The following is an 18,233-nucleotide window of genomic DNA, read 5'->3' on the forward strand; positions in this document are numbered from 1 at the left end:
GTGCAAATTAAAATGATAAAACTGTCACACAGCTTCACTAAGTTGCACAACTAATGCTGTTGCCTACTTGAAGTATTTTCTTCCTCACTAAAGTAAACAGTTTAACAAGAAGTGTTCTCAATATAATACTGAACAATGTACCAAAAATAAATAATAATAAAATATAATATTTTGGGGTTTTATTTTTATAACCTACAGATAATGTCCTCGTCAGAGGTTATTTAAAGGGGGGGTGAAATGCTCATTTTCACTCAATCTCCTGTTAATCTTGAGTACCTATAGAGTAATATTGCATCCTTCATATCTCCAAAAAGTCTTTTGTTTTATTATATTTTTAATTGAAAGATTGGCTGTACCGAGTCTTTCCGGAAAAAAAACGAGCGGCTGGGGGCGGGCCGTGTGGGCGAAGCTAAAGCTGTGCTAACGCGCCGAGCTAACAACACACAGAGACAATAGAAGTAGTTTTACTCACCGAACCTTTATCATTGTGACTGCTCAATCCTTAAGCATTAGACGATCTGCAAATCCGATCTGGGCTTTGTTTATAAAACAATCATCGTCGAAATGCAGGGAACAACAGTCTTGCACAACTCCGTTTATGCTCTGGAAAACAAACTCCATCCACGGGTGCCTTAACGCCGGGTTCTTTGGGAATCTGTGCAGGGTTGTCTTGCCCTGGCAACCAAAAACACACTTCTTTGGTGACACTGACTTCCCAAAAGCCGGGCAGGGCGCTTTGATGGCGAACTGCTTTCACTCTCTTGCTCTGTTTTACGAGTGCGCGCGCGCCCGCGATCTTACCGGAGAAGTGCCCTTAGGACCCATATAAGGAAATTCCGCCCTCTCTTACGTAAGACAGAGCCATACTCGAAAAAAACTTTCCGAAACTTGTGACAAACCGGAAGGACAATTTTTGGAACAAAAATACTCCTTCAAACGTACAACTTAACTTTTGAAACTTTGACCATGTTTAGCATGGGAATCCAACTCTTTAACAGTGTAAAAAACTCAGTATGCATGAAACAGTAATTCACCCCCCCTTTAAGCCAAATTCTAGGCGTGTTTGCCTCACATTCACAACTGGTCAAACAATGTTTTCTGGGAACGTTCCTGCAGGATATTTTCGGGCTTTATTTTATAACCTAAAGAGAATGTTCCCTGTTATTTTTAGGTTTTATTCTTATTACCTAAACAGAACCTTCCCAGAACGTTCTCTGCAGGTTATTTTTAGATTTTATTTTTATAACCATGTAAATTAATTAAAACGTTGCAGATGATACCAACAGGCTGCAGAGATCATTCTAATGCTGAAATCTGTAATTTATTTATAAGCAAACTATGTAATGCTCGGACACTCTCGGTCTCTCTTGCGCATTGTCGAGCACGATCGCGGCATTCGCTTTTGTCCAGTCCGGCGCCTCATAAACACACACACACCAGAGAAATTGAAATGGTTGAAAGAGAGCCTACTCATATGAAAACTCCTTTTCTCGAGAATATTGAAGCCAAATTTTAAAACGCAGTGCAGCTGCACTGCAGACCCAGATGAGCGACTTGCAGCTGTGCTGCGGCAACTGCACAAACCTATGGCGAGGCGGCTCAGACGTGCGAACCAATCAGGCCGCTTCGCGCCCTGGTGCGTCATAGCCCGCCAGAATGGGCATGGCTTATGTCTTTATAAGCATCCATTCTTAGCCAAGGAATTCAGGTTTAATCTACTGAGGTGATCCCCTCATCAAAGCACAGTAGCACGGCATACTCGTTCCCTCATCTCAGGGAACCGAGGTTACGTTAGTAACCGAGACGTTCCCTTTCGAGAGGTCTCTCGTATTGCGTAAGGCTAGCTTGTGCTATGGGACCCCCCTTCAAAACGCTGTGCGTGCTTAAACTTTGCTCCTTACAGTAGCCCAAGGCAAGATGCTTGAGCTTATAGAAGAGTAAAGTATGAACCCAATAAAAGCCAGTCCGTGACGGGCTTCCTATAGGGAACAACAAGGAATGGGCCTAATGAGGGCCAAAACCTTTTATAATGTATATATATGAGAACCGCAGTTCAAATTTAAACAGGACCGGATATGTACCTTTTCAAAAGGTACACCTTTGTACCTAAAGAGTGCATATTAGTCCCTCAAAGGTACATATCGGTACCAAAAGTGTACATATTAGTACCTAAATGGTACATATTAGAAACATTTTGAAGGGTACTGTCCCAGTGACAGCTTTTGTACCTTTTTTTCTGAGAGTGTAAGGGGCAATGAAGGCCCTTAGACTTAAAAGCCAGCATGATAGCATCAACTATCCAATACGATAATCTCTGCTTTGAGACGGCGAGCCCCTTGGTGAGGTTGCCAAAGCATACAAAAAGCTGTTCCGACTGTCTGAACGAGGCAGAGCGCCCCAAATAAACTCTGAGAGCCCTGACGGGACAGAGTAAATTCGCGTCTCTTTCATCTTTTGGTGAGGGAAGAGCTGCTAGTGAAATAACCTGTGCTCTGAGTCGAGAGCACTTTAGGAACATAACCATGCCTTGGCTTAAGGACAACTCTGGAGTCGTTAGGCCCAAACTCAAGGCAGGATGCACTTACTGATAGTGCATGCAAATCGCCCACTCTCTTGACTGAAGTGAGCGCCAGTAAGAGAGCAGTTTTGAGCGAGAGATGCTTCAGATCCGCAGACCGAAGCAGCTCAAATGGGGCACCCTTCATTGCTTCCAGGACCGTGGAGAGGTCCCAGATAGGCACAGAGCGGGGTTGCGGCGGGTTCAGCCTCCTTGCCCCTTTAAGGAAGCGCACAATGAGGTTGTTTCTTCCTAGTGATTGTCCGGCCACAAGAGCGTGAGATGCTACTATGGCTGCCACATATACTTTGAGTATAGAGGGGGTGCGACCCGTGACCAAGAGCTCTTGCAAAAAGGTGAGTACACTTGGCACTTCGTACGAGTAGGGGTCCAGGCTCCGTGCTGCACACCAGCTAGAGAACACCACCAAAAATGATCCATATCAGCTGAACCGTCTGCCGGTGAAGAGACCATTCCCCTGGGGGAACATTGTCTCTGGATAGCATAACCGCACCCTGGTTCAGAATGCCTGGCACATGCGCTACCCTCTGCGAGCATTTATTTATAACGCTGTTATTCCCATCACTGTTAAAAACCGTATAAATGTGTCCTGTTTTAAGTGTGATTTGCTTGGAATGGTTTTATTTTATTTAGCTAAATATAAATAAAATGTTCAATACACGTGTACTAGTGTTTGATGGTTTTACAATATTCTATACGCTATTTTTTACGTTATTACTGAGCTGAGCGAAATCATCCGATTCCCTAAAATGAGCCATGAATCCCATCATGAGGAAACAGCTGATTAGTCACGTGGGTTTAATGTTCGCTACGTTAGAATTTATTTTGCTAATGCGTTTCCATCTACCATTATTCACATTCATTCTTTTTCACACAAGTCAAAAACCACCTCAAGCAAACTTTTTTTTTTTTTTGCGAATTAAGGGATTTTTTTCCCTAAATTTGACGTTTCCATCGCCAAATTTACTAAAAAGGGCAAATTAGCGTGCGAGCGCAATTCCAAAAAAACGCAGGTGGGAGTGGAAAGTTCTGTGCTTGATCTACTGACGATGCGCAAATTAAAGAACACAGACGCATGATAATTCCCATAATGACCAACGCAATTTACCAAGAGCAGCGGAAAATTAGCATCTGTTTTTTAGGGTGGTAAATAATGGAGCAAATACCAGTAAATTGACGAGTGCAAACCTTAGTAAATCACCTTGCATGATTCATTTAAATACTCTCCCATAAATGTTGCGTCTGAAAGGAAACTCCTACAAATGCATATGCAATAAGATCAGCTGCAAAAAGAGGGTTTGCGCTGGTACAAGCTGGCTCAGTATATACACCTTATTAATGATGCATATGAATGCAACACACTAAATTGTACATTAAGCTTTTTTCCTTTATAATATTTCTTTTTTTGGGAAAACAGAAGACTTTGTTGCATTCATTTCATCAGATTCTGAGTTCATCTGTTTGCCTGTTCATTGTATGTTTTATTAATGTGTATACTGAATTCGGTTCTCCAGTTACTGTTGAGTCAAAAATGATTATTATGTTGAGCTAAAATTGTATAGTGTAAAAGCAAAATTAGAGTATCAAATATGGAAGTAAAATAATCTCAAATGTTTTTGAAACAAAAAGCCTGTTGAATTGCACTACTTGAAAAATAATAGGCATTGCATTAACCATGCTTGCATTTTAATGCATTGTATTTATAGGGCTTGCATTTTTATGGGCTGAAATTCAACATGGTTGAATATTTAAGCTGTGAATATTTCAATTAAAAACATTTCAAACACATTTTCATTATTAAAAATTCCATAATCCATATTCACCTTTCATATTTCACTTCCAAAATATTCAAACTGTTTAAAAATACAACCTATAATATTCAACAGGCAATCTTCGGTCCATTTTATTTCACTTCCACAAATTCGCTTCCACAAATTCAGTGGTTCAAATTCGACAGTAAATTCAACGGAACTGCAGGAAAAGCAATAGACTATCGAGCATACTATCCATCTGCTGTTAGTCAATCCCACCAGCAGGTGGTGCAAAAGCGCGTGTTGTTGACGAAGACCAGCAACAGTTATAGCAAGCCATTCATTCATAAAATGAAAATGATTACCCGTATCAGTTTATATATGCGGAAAAGATGATAAAGACACAAAAGCTGTGTTTATGTTTCATTCAATAACTTCATTGTTACATTTTGTAGCCTACATGTTATCAGCTTTCTCTACCTACATGAACAGGATTATAATCGGTTTCCCTCAATACCTCACACTCAAGGATTCCCCTTCCGTCGGGGCAAAACGCTATGGACTAATACAGTGATATGAAAGACCAAACTCGCACCTTTATGGGGATGTAGGCTGTAGGCTACTATGGACTAAGAATATGAACGTAACGCGCAAAGTTTCATGCAGAGCGTTTCGTGATATACTGGCATAAAATCAACACTTGATCATTAACACTTTCTTTTCTCTTCTCTCTCTCTCTCTCTCTCTCTCCAGACACACACACACACACACACACACACACACACACACACATATGTGTGTGTGTGTGTGTGTGTGTGTGTGTGTGGAGAGAGAGCGAGAGAGTAGTAGGCTACGTTGCATTAGCTTAAACTGGGAAGAGTCATAGTACTTGCATATTGTTGTCCTCCTATTGTTAGTTTAACTGTAAATCGCTTTGGATAAAAGCGTCTGCTAAATAAATGACTAAATGTAGCCTAAATGTAAAATTGGCTTGACATTTGGACATTCGCACATTTAGGGACCGTCTCAAAAGTTGCATACAACATTGGCATACACGTTTCTAACTTCAATAGCAAACTTTAATTTATTTGAATAAATATCAAAAATCCAAAGGGTGCGCATTATGGCTGGCACCACATGAACACTTTACAGTTGGTTTTATGACTGTAAGTCGTTCTATTCAAATGATATTGAAGTTTGAAACGTGTATACCAAAGACTTATACACTTTAGAGACGGTCCCTAAATGTGCGAATGTCCAACGTCAAGCCAACTTTATGCCAGTCTATCACTGGGAAACGCTCAGCATTAAACTTTGTGCGTTATTCTGAGTCCATCTGCTTGCTTGCGAGTTTGGTCTTTTATATCACAATTAGTCCATTAAGCTACGTTAAGCGTTTTATATGTCCAGCAGGGGAATCCTGACGTTTTGAGGGAAACCCTAATAGCTTGCATGCAGCACATCGCCACAATATAAAGTTAAGGCAACTAAACAACCAGGAGAAATATACGTCAACCTCAAAAATGTAACATTGGATCTGCGTATCCGCATCGGGGAATAACATTAACGTATAATCTTGTTCACGGTAGAGAAAGATGATTGTAGGCTACACAGGGAAAGTAACCGTGAAGACACTGAATTTAACATACAACCGCCGTCATAATAATCACAAATACACTTACATTGCTGTTAAATGAGTTTAATGAATGATGAATGGCTTGCTCTAACAGTTGCTGGTCTTCGTCAACAACACGCGCTTTTGCACCACCTGCTGGTGGGATTGACTAACAGCAGATGGAGAGTATCTCAGTAATCTATTGCTTTTCCTGCAGTTCCGTTGAATTTACTGTCGAATTTGAACCACTGAATTTGTGGAAGCGAATTTGTGGAAGCGAAATAAAATGGACCGAAAATTGCCTGTTGAATATTATAGGTTGTATTTTTAAACAGTTTGAATATTTTGGAAGTGAAATATGGAAGGTGAATATGGATTATTGAATTTTTAATAATGAAAATGTGTTTGAAATGTTTTTAATTGAAATATTCACAGCTTAAATATTCAACCATGTTGAATTTCAGCCCATAAAAATGCAAGCCCTAAAAATACAATGCATTAAAAATGCAAGCATGGTTAATGCAATGCCTATTATTTTTCAAGTAGTGCAATTCAACAGGCTTTTTGTTTCAAAAACATTTGAGATTATTTTACTTCCATAATCAAAGTGCTCATTTAGCAACATGCTAACGGCAAACTCAGTTGAGAGTCAGATCTGCTATTTGAAAAGCACTATTTCCTTCTATTGTAGGCTGCTTCAGATCACTCACTTATGAGGTTTCATTTCACTTAGCACACAGCCTCAAACGGAAGCTTGCTGTGTTGGCGTCTGACAGCAAAGCAGCTCCCTAGGTTTTGGAACAAAGCCATAGTTATATTCGAAACAAGGTTTCATCAGTGTGTGATTGATGATGTACTATCGGGAAAACAAAGGTAGGTTAGGAGAGAGAGAGCAAGATCTTTACACTGGAAATTACTGCAGGAGGGCATTGTTTGAAGAAGTACAGATTACTTCAGATTTAGGGCAGCTGAGTGTGCTGATGTCAAGGAATCTGACAGCTTAGCAAAGGGAAGTTTGCTCTTGCAAATCTACTTTTTGATAGAAGTTCTCTGAGAAGTGTCATGCACTTGATCCTCACTACTGTCCCAGTGATCATCCTCTACAGGTGAATTCCACATTGTGATGCTTTTGTATTGAAATTATTGTTGGAAAAGGAACAGATGTGGGCACAATGATTAAAGTTAGCTATGTTTAAACTGCTTGTACATAAATGTGAGATTTGTGGACCCCTTTGATAGCAGGCCCTACCAAATCTTTAATGCATCTTGCCTGTGTAAAGAAGTCAAACAGTCAGAAGCTGAGAAGCAGGGAGAATTGAGTTGACGAAAAGTGAGGTGTGAGGACATGGTTCATATATTATGGAAGATGGCAGCACTCAAGGCATGTCCCAGAACGTTTCTCTCAGGGGTGCAGCTTTATCTCAACAGTTCTATAGTATGCAGCTGGGACTCCACCGTAAATCTTTCCGATATTGCTTTCATTGTGATTCTCTTATTTTTGAAAGATGCTCTGATCTGGATTTTTAAAGCTAAAGCCATTACCAATCCCAGACATCAGAAGCATCTGATATCAATTGTTTATCTGAAACTCTGTAACTGATGAATGTAATGTAAGCTCTCTGCTAAGATATACATTTCAAAGCCAAACAGAAACATTGGCTTGAGTTATACAAATATTATAATTACCCGTAATATTGTAAATTACATCTTTACCCGGATACATGCAGTACGCTCAGATTAAGCGGTATGTACTATATAGCAAGTACCAACTCTATATAACAAATATAAAAATGTAAACTACTGTATATTATTTCCCAGCCATGTATTATAATTTGGATATATACATTCAACTAACCCTACCTGCATAGATAGAGAACACTCACGTAATGAAATATACAGTATACACTATAAAGCAAATCTCAGATGTGTGATATGTATCATCACAAAATGTAAACTGTATTATTGTACAGCTCCATATATTTACATTTAAATTTGCATTTAATCATTTAGCAGATGCTTTTATCCAAAACGACTTACAAATGAGAAGAATAGAAGCAATCAAGCCAACAATAGGGCAACAATAATCAAGTGCTGTGACCAGTTGTGACTAAATTTTTGTGTGTGTGTGTGTGTGTGTGTGTGTGTGTGTGTGTGTGTGTGTGTGTGTGTGTGTGTGTGTGTGTGTGTGTGTTTGTTGTTTTTATAGATATAGAATAGTAAGTGTTAGTATTAAAGGTAGGGTAGGTAGGAGTTGTCTAAAAAACTTCTTTTCTAAATTTGTTTAAACTTTATTTATATATCAATACATAATTAAAATGTAAGTACTCTGAAAAAGAAAGTATAAAAATCGAGTGTCTGTAGACCTCTCGCGACTGTTTTAAAGACAGCTCATTATTTCCATTCACTCCACCCCCTTCCTTCTGGGCTCCTTCCAAAGCCACGCCCCCAAAACACATGAACGCGCAACTCCGACCGCTGAGCTGGAAGACGCATTATTTACCTGAGACGAGCGGAGAGGAAGGAGCGCAGTGCATGTACTGTAGTGACATCATGTCAGAATCACATGTAATAAAAAAATCTAACTTTATCATTATGAATATAAACATATAAGATGTATTTTAGTACTCACAATCAAGCTAGCATATTGATATTGGTAAAGTTTAAAATATATATTTTTTGATTCGCTAACAAGCTAGTTATATCTATAAGGCAAAGCTAAAAACAGGTTGTATTGAAACACGTTTTTCCATTACCATCAGTTATACTGTGATGAAGATGAATTTCGTGTAAGATTCATGAAATATATGGTGTTCTGCATGTAAGAGTTTCCATTATGAAAGCATTGTTGACTCTGATTAGGACTAACGTTACACTCCAGAGACAAGTACCGCATCGTCAGCTCGAGGACAGGTCCGGGGTCGAGGGCGAAGCAGAGGAGGTCGTGCAAGAGGGTTCGAGGATATTGACACGCGTTTTATTTCTTTGTTTATCCAAAGACTTTTTTTTCATTACCTTTTCTAGTACTGTCTTCCTTTTTTTGCCTTGTTTGCCTTCGCTAACTGCATATGCCGGTAATGTGAATTTTGATTGCTCTTTCTCTGCCATTTTGCTATTCCTAGGTTCCGTGCCTCTTGAATTCCTCAAATCAAACAGGTTCGCGCAAGTGGGCAGATCCTGTGGCAAAAGGGTGGTTGCCATGGTTGCGAGAGAGTGACAGTCGCCTAAGCCAATCCTTTGTTTCGTCCCGAATGGAAATAATGAGCTGTGTTTAATGCAGATTAAACGGTCTAGAGTCACTCGATTTTTATACTCTTTTTTTCAGAGTACTTACATTTTAATTATGTATTGATATATAGAAAGTTTAACCCCCTGAGGTCGGCTATCGCGCCGGCGCGATAGGCTTGTTTTTTTCCGTATGAGTGCAAAAAAATAATAAAAAAAAAATATTAATTTTTATCTTATATGCTTGTGTTATACATCAATCGATCCTGTTTAGTGTGTATTTTTTTGTGTATGCTCATAATAAAAACAAAGTGTTGTGCTTTTCGCCAAATAAAGAAAAATAAACATGATGCGAGTTCTGCCTACTCTCCGTCAGTGTAGTCCATTCTGAAACGCGTCCAACTGTAACTCAGCGAATACTCAGTCAAACAGGCATACAGTCACACAGGCATGAAGCTTGAATTCTCTTCTTTTCAATGAAGTAATTTTTATAAAAAACAAATATTCACAGTTTATGTAATATGTATGCAAAGAGAGAGATGTCAGTCGTTCTCATCTCAGCTAATTAAGTTTTAATGTGCTCCGCCCACGGAGAGCGCGCGCTATTCAAACGCAAATGTGAGGCGATCCAAACAAACCTGTGAAACGCCCACATCAGCTGGATAACACACACCGCGAGTTCACTTTCTGTTACGTACTGCTCCGAGACACGAAGGTTGAGGATCCAAATGCAGTTTATTTAAAGTGTTATTCAGAATCGTAATCAAAATCCAGGCAAAGGTCATACACAGGCAGGCAATCCAACAAACAGACAAATCCAGAGGGTGAGGCAGAAACAGGAAAACCAGGACACGGGCAGAGATCAAGAACCAGGAATAACAATGACAACAAGGAAATGCTCAGAGATGCAGTGCTACACATACAAGACTTCGCGGTGAGTGAATGGATGAACATGGTATAAATAGACAGGCTAACAGGAGGATGAGACAGGTGAATGCAATCAGTGAATGAGGTACAGGTGAATGTGATCAGTGATGAGTGATGAGTCCAGGCAGTGAGTTATGGGAAATGTAGTTTGTGAGTGATTAGGAGAGTCTAGTGTGGAGTGCCCTCTGGTGGCTTTCAAGGGCACTCCAGCTGGTGATCGTTACATAGCCCCCCCTCTAAGGAGCGGATTCCAGACGCTCCTAAGATTGTCCAGGAGGGAGGTGGAGCGGAGGCGGACCCGGGGGCGGGATGGAGGGCCAGGCCCGTGGAGCGGCAGAGGACCTGGAGACTGCAGCAGGATGGGAGGCCAGGGCGGATCAGGCTGTGCAGGCGACCAGGGCGGATCAGGCTGTGGAGCAGGCTGTGCAGGCGACCAGGGTGGAGCAGGCTGTGCAGGCGACCAGGGGGGAGACAACCCTTCAGGCGGCCAGGGAGGAGACGAACCTTCGGGCGACCAGGGCGGAGTCAACAGTCCGTCGGACGACCAAGGCAGAGACAACAGTCCGTTGGGCGACCAGAGCGGAGACTTTCCCTCGGGCAGCCACGGCGGTGGAGACCTCTGGGGCGGCCACGGCGGTGAAGACCCCTCGGGCGGCCACGGCGGTGAAGACCCCTCGGGCGGCCACGGCGGTGAAGACCCCTCGGGCGGCCACGGCGGTGAAACTGGAACAGACACCAACGGCTCAGGAACTGGAACTGGCACCAACTGCTCAGGCACTGGAACTGGTACCACCGGAACTGGCACTGGAACCACCGACTCAGGTTCAGGAACAGACACAGACACTGGCTCCGGCTCAGGAACTGGAACAGACACAGACACTGGCTCCGGCTCAGGAACTGGAACAGACACCGGCTCAGGGAAAGGCATGTCGGCGGCCATCTCTGCTGAGGGTAACTCTGCTGAGGACACTGGCTCGGCGGAGACCATCTTGTCCCGAGACACTTGCTCGGTGGCGGCGACCATCTTGTCCGGAGACACTGGTTCGGCGGAGAACATTTTGTCCTGAGACACTTGTTCAGCGGCGGTGGCCATCTTGTCCGAAGACACAGGCGTGTAGTTGGCCATCTTGTCCAAAGACACAGGCGTGGAGTCGGCCATCTTGTCCGAAGACACAGGCGTGGAGTCGGCCATCTTGTCCGAAGACACAGGCGTGGAGTCGGCCATCTTGTCCGAAGACACAGGCGTGGAGTCGGCCATCTTGTCCGAAGACACAGGCGTGGAGTCGGCCATCTTGTCCGAAGACACAGGCGTGGAGTCGGCCATCTTGTCCAAAGACACAGGCGTGGAGTCGGCCATCTTGTCCGAAGACACAGGCGTGGAGTCGGCCATCTTGTCCGAAGACACAGGCGTGGAGTCGGCCATCTTGTCCGAAGACACAGGCGAGGAGAGAAGAGGAACAGATTCAGGCTCAGTAGGACGAGACTCCTGACGGGCAGACGTTACGTGAACAGTCTCTGGATCGGCAAAAGTGACGTGAACAGTCTCTGGATCGGCAGAAGTGACGTGAACAGTCTCTGGATCGGCAGACGTGACCAGCAGCAGCGAGGGCTTTGAGCTGGGTAGGACCAGCGATGAACAGGGCTCTGAACTGGATGGAACCAGCGGCGAAGAGGGCTTTGAGCTGGGCAGGACCAGCGGCGAAGAGGGCTTTGAGCTGGGTAGGACCAGCGGCGAAGAGGGCTTTGAGCTGGGCAGGACCAGCGGCGAAGAGGGCTTTGAGCTGGGCAGGACCAGCGGCGAAGAGGGCTTTGAGCTGGGCAGGACCAGCGGCGAAGAGGGCTTTGAGCTGGGCAGGACCAGCGGCGAAGAGGGCTTTGAGCTGGGCAGGACCAGCGGCGAAGAGGGCTTTGAGCTGGGCAGGACCAGCGGCGAAGAGGGCTCTGAACTGGACGGAACCAGCGGTGAAGAAGGCTCTGTGCTGGACGGGACCAGCGGTGAAGGCTCCGTGCTGGACGGGACCAGCGGTGAAAAGGGCTCTGGATCGGTAGGCATGTCGCTTGCTGTCTCAGGGGCGGCGGGCACGACGCATACTGCCTTGGCTTCGGCAGATCTGGCGTGAAGTGCGGGCTTGGCTGGACTGACGTGAAGCTCTGGCTCGGCAGGACTGACGTGAAGCTCTGGCTCGGCAGGACTGACGTGAAGCTCTGGCTTAGGTATTACTGTGAGCTTACAGGGCTCCACATCCGTAAAGCCCACAGTAAATGATGAGCTGCTCAGCAAAAGGGCAAGGTCTATATATTGTACTAGAGTCCAGTGAGGGGTATTGTCAGGCATGAGGTAATTAAGAATGTCATTAAGTCCATGGTGAAAAATGTCCTTTAAGACAGCATCATTAAAGTTAACCCCATGGCTAAGCTTACAAAATTCCTTGACAAAATCCTCAATTGGACGGTTACCTTGGTGGAGGTTGAAGAGACAAACTGCTGGATCCATGTTGGCGAAGTCTTCTGTTACGTACTGCTCCGAGACACGAAGGTTGAGGATCCAAATGCAGTTTATTTAAAGTGTTATTCAGAATCGTAATCAAAATCCAGGCAAAGGTCATACACAGGCAGGCAATCCAACAAACAGACAAATCCAGAGGGTGAGGCAGAAACAGGAAAACCAGGACACGGGCAGAGATCAAGAACCAGGAATAACAATGACAACAAGGAAATGCTCAGAGATGCAGTGCTACACATACAAGACTTCGCGGTGAGTGAATGAATGAACATGGTATAAATAGACAGGCTAACAGGAGGATGAGACAGGTGAATGCAATCAGTGAATGAGGTACAGGTGAATGTGATCAGTGATGAGTGATGAGTCCAGGCAGTGAGTTATGGGAAATGTAGTTTGTGAGTGATTAGGAGAGTCTAGTGTGGAGTGCCCTCTGGTGGCTCTCAAGGGCACTCCAGCTGGTGATCGTTACACTTTCAGACTTATGTACTTTACGATGCTGTGAGGAATAATACTATCTTGATAATAATACTGCAAAAATTTACCTCAGAAGTTCTGGAAGTATCATTTCGAGGAGCAAACGGATCCCGAGGAATTAGGTCAGTTCTGTTTGCTTTGTTCTAATCGGAATGAATGAACGCAAAGATGCGTGCTGTTGTGGAGCTACTACAGCTGGCAAAAATACTGTTTAAATATTGATCGCGTTTCTGTGTATGAATGAATGAATGAACGAACGAACGCACAGATGCGCGCTGTTGTGGAGCTACTACAGCTGGCAAAAGTACTGTTTTAATATGAATCGCGTTTCTAAGAATGAATGAACGCACAGATGCGCGCTGTTGTGGAGCTACTACAGCTGGCAAAAGTACTGTTTTAATATGAATCGCGTTTCTAAGAATGAATGAACGCACAGATGCGCGCTGTTGTGGAGCTACTACAGCTGGCAAAAATACTGTTTTAATATGAATCGCGAATACAAAAAAAGATTACACTGGAAATATTGTTACAATTTTAAATGTTGTTGTAATTGTATAACCTTATATATATATAAGGATAGATGTAAACAAAATCTTAAAAGGTCATTATAAGCCTTCTCTTTAAATAATTTTATTATGCTTTATTAGTGACACATTTGGGAAGAGAATATATTCCAAATCTGAAAATACAGTATGAGAACAATTAACTGCACAATTACTAGAAATGTTTACCTTGGATATTGTACAATTTGCAATCAAAATTTGTGGGGAAAAAACAACAAACCAGTTATATATTGTCCTTGCATTCTTGTGGCTTGGTCACACACCTGAATGAAAGGCTCATTACGTATGCAGCCTCATTATGCGGGCCCCATTGACTCCACAGGTGTGAATCACGCCCACCCGCATATGGCCTTTCCAAACAAAAAGTGTTTTACAAGATTTAAATCAATGTATTGTGTTATGTGAATGATTAGGCAGGATGATTTTCACATAATTTTGAAGAAAAAATTCTAGGCAACGTCATCCATTAGTCAAAAGTCTTATTTACATATATTTAGAATGTGTTTTATGGCCTTATTTCAGAAACTTTAGTTTTTTGTTTTTGAAAAAACCATGCATAAACATTATTCTATCAAAAATACAAACATGTACATGCAAGTTGTTCACATATTATGGTAGCCCTGTTTGTGCTAAATAGAGTGAATTTACACCTTTGCCATAAATATGTTTATAAGCAACTGAAAAAAGCACAAATGTCAGGGCATGTCAGAACATCTCAAGGACCCCAAAAACCCCCCAGACCCCAGAGGGTTAAACAAATTTGGAAAAAAGTTTTTTATAAAATTCCTACCCTACCTTTAATGGGTCAAATGTTGACGAAAAAGCAGCTCAGGTTGAGTTAGGCAGGTCATTCCACCAGCAGGGAACAGTCCAGGTAAAGGTCTGTGAAAGTGATTTTGTGCCTGTGCACCACAAGGCGCCATTCACTTGCAGAACGCAAGCTTCCAGAGGGCACATTTAAGTAGTCAGTTTAGGTATAGGGGTGTATAAAGGTGTATAAACTGTATGTAAAGTTGGATATATATTATATCCAACATCCACATATGCAGTATACTGTATTGTATATAACAAATCTCTGCTTGATTGTTTATTTTGTCACAAATCATAACTATACTATAGCTCAGTTCTTTATGGGTCAATGACATGACGTAAATATTTTTGTGTCCATTATTTCCTTGATATAATTTGATAAATTCATGGCATATATCACTTTTGTCACGGGTTGTGATGGAGAGACTAAGCACAAATAACACAAAGATGATTTTAATTTTCAACAGGATAATTCCAACAAGATACATCCAACACAACAACACATAGACAAGACCCAACAACCACACACAAACTGAACTGGACTTAAATAGGGGAGATAATGACACACACACACACACACACACCTGAACACGATGACGAAATCAAATGAATTACTATGACGAGAAACAAGGCAAGGATAAATGGTGCAAAAAAAAACAACAAATATAAAACAGTCTTTTTTTTATCTTAAACCACCAAAATGTCAGGTGTTGCAACTGTCCAAACAAATGAACATACTAAGAAAACTTTTTAAAATGGTGTCTTAATAATAAAAAATAAATACTGTGGCATCATTTTAGGTTTGAAACCTTTCATAACAACGTATTTCATAAATATCAGTAGTTTTAAAGCTGTTGAGAGAATTGAAAAACTTTTGTCCAGCTATTTGTATATTCTCAAATGTTAGGGTGGCAAAACTGCAAACATGGCCCTTTTATTATTAGGCTAAATGTCAAGATGATAATATTAAATGTGATAATGTATCATCCAGATGCCCCTACTGATCCTTGTGGCAAAGAGAAAAAGTTGTAGATCTCTCTCAAATACTGGGAAAAAATGCTAATTTAAAGTATGGGTAGGTTGGTACACTTTCAATGTCAGGTGGTAACTACAGTTTATATACACACAACTATCTGGTAGTACCGCCTGACATAAAAACTGTCAAAACAATGCATTTAAACACTTTGAAATGTTATTTAACAACTTAAACTGGTTTAAACACATTGTCCATGACTCAAAAATATGCATTGCATGACCCTTACATAAAGCTGAATATATAAGCACATCCAACTTTTTCAGTATACTTACAGTAGACTCACATAGGGTTTACGTGATTTCAACTGCTTGATTGTTTATATCATCACAAAATCTAAAATATATTATCCCCCAGCTCTAATCATGAAGGCATAAACATATTATTTTATAAACATTAACATCGCGATTTTCTGTAAAGCTGCTTTGAAACAATCTGCAATGTGAAAATCACAATACAAATACATTTGATTTTACTCAACCAATGGCATGATTCTAGGCTGAGAAGATTTGTTTGTCCCTTAAGGGCTTACCATTTTTTGAAAGCCTTACAAAAAAAAATAACTTACAAAAAAATAACTTACAAAAAAAATAACAAGAAATACATTTGTGCCGGACAGATAATCAGGAGCCTGATGTGTAAACCTTGCCATGGAAATATCAAGACTTACAAAATAAATGGTGGAGATTGTGTAAATGTCCTCTGGACCTCATATGCATTTTATTGGTGCGGTCAAAGTGATGAAGTAAACAGAATGCAGTTGAGTCATTTACATACATTTAGATTAAATATGACACTCTCATGAATGGGGTTAAGTACTCAATTATATGAAATCATTATCCAGAAGTTATAAACATGAATGAATCAGTATGCACTACTCTTGGAACATTTTTCTTATAGCATGCACAATTTTAATGTTTTACTGACAACAAGGATTGCTTCAATATTATAATTCTAAATTACAGAAATAACATTAGCTTAGCAACATTTACACTACTGTACAACTGCTGCTGCACAGAGGTGTGCTTTTGGTGTTGTTCACAGGGCCTTTGTTAAATGTACTAATAATACATATATTCATAGATGCCATTAAAGTCTGAAGTCTGAACATCAGGCATATTTCTTCTCCATCACCAGAGTACATGGTTTTCCATGATAGCCCAAGGAAGATCATCATCTAATTTTTTTTCTCTTTAACTTTTCAGCACATGCCTGTAGGCAGCCTGAGACGCCATCTCATGTAGACGTGAAGGCTATAGACTTGCCTACTCTAGGTTACACACTCATGTATACGTGCCAAGGTGGCTTCTACTTATCTGGAGGATCGGAGCACAGGACCTGCAAAGCAGATGGGAGGTGGTCAGGCAAACCTCCAGTCTGCAAAGGTACTGAAACAACTAGGCTAATAACCCTGAAACCCTGATTCATGAACTGTGTCCATCCTGCCCTTGAGCAGGACACTTTACTCGCAATAGCGTCTGATTTTCATTTATACAGACAGGAATGTGAAGCCAGAAGCAGTTGTTTACCCATATCTTTAAAGGGCTACTTCACCCACATATTTAAATTCTGACATTGTTTACTCACCCTCAAAAATAACAGCATAGAGAATATTTGCCTGTTTTGATGAACATGATTTCACAGAGTGCAACATGTCTTACTTCTGATGGTGGTCTTACTAAAATCGTGGTGACTTTGTATTTTTGGGTGAACTATTCCTTTAATACTTACACTGCCTGTTGATTTATAGTGATGGCTGTTCTTAGTTTTTAATCTTGAAACCATTAAAGACTAAATATATTACTTGTTTAAACTGTAAAATATGTACATTGTTACACAGAATAGGAGTATCAGTGTTTATGAATGTATAGAAGCTATTTATGCGTGACAAACTAATGTAGCAGACTAGTGACTCATTTTCAGAGTAACTACAGCAAAAAACTTTGATTAACAGTCATTACCATTGTGCAGGTTGTATCCACAAATGTCAACTGATCAATTATCTGCTCTATTTCCTAGTTGGACCAAAAATCAACAGCAAATCAAATGAGGATCCAGACCTGCAGAAAAACAAAATTCGTGGTATGAAAACATCCCCTTCCCCTTAATTTATCATTTTTCTTCTTCTTCCTCTTCTCCTTTTTTTTTTTTTTTTTTTTTTGGTCATCAAAAACAAACTTGGCCTGCATGAGGTTGAACCATGGTCATTGGAAATAATGGGCATGTCATTTTTTTCTGAAAATTATATTTTTAAAATGTCAGAGTTACAAAGATAAATGGGAAGGTTGAATATTTCTGTGTTAAAATATGACTGCCTATCCCATTTTAACTGGCAGAGACCAACTCTTTGTAAGCCATATGCAGGTGTTGTAGAAGTGTTTAGGGAAACCTGTTTGAAAATTGTTTTTGTAATTCCATTTTGTGCTGCTATAATTGGGCAGAAATTGCACACTTCAATGGTTAGCAGTGTTCAAAAGTTTTTGGACACTTAAATTTACTCTTAAAATCATTGTTTCCTTAGATATCAAAATATCAACTTGCAAACAAAGTATGCTTTTCTCAGAACTGACTTTTTTTTACAATTATGGTTACAATAACTGGTTATTTTAGTAGACTAAGTCAACTAAATGAATTCAATTCCCAGTATGAAGTTCATTACATTAACTAAATGTCTAGGTTACTAATGTAACCTCGTTCCCTGGGAGGGAATGGAGATGTTACATCAGAACGACTGACAAACTGGGATCTCGCCTGAGA

At 41.0% G+C, this 18,233-nt stretch overlaps 1 protein-coding gene across 2 annotated transcripts in view; it reads left to right on the plus strand.

Annotated features, from left to right (window-relative positions):
• The window catches only part of LOC308681343 (CUB and sushi domain-containing protein 1-like), a gene marked incomplete at its 3' end in the record, with an annotated part of 827,421 nt that overhangs the window by 804,111 nt on the left and 5,077 nt on the right, over positions 1-18,233 (plus strand). For both annotated transcript variants that reach the window (XM_081350146.1, XM_081350147.1), the window contains 2 exons: positions 16,682-16,861; positions 17,496-17,558. In XM_081350146.1, coding sequence (XP_081206272.1) covers positions 16,682-16,861; positions 17,496-17,558 — 243 coding nt within the window. The remainder of the gene's footprint in view (positions 1-16,681; positions 16,862-17,495; positions 17,559-18,233) is intronic.

Source organism: Scardinius erythrophthalmus (assembly GCF_964197995.2).
Source record: "Scardinius erythrophthalmus genome assembly, chromosome: 21".
Lineage (NCBI taxonomy): Eukaryota > Metazoa > Chordata > Actinopteri > Cypriniformes > Leuciscidae > Scardinius > Scardinius erythrophthalmus.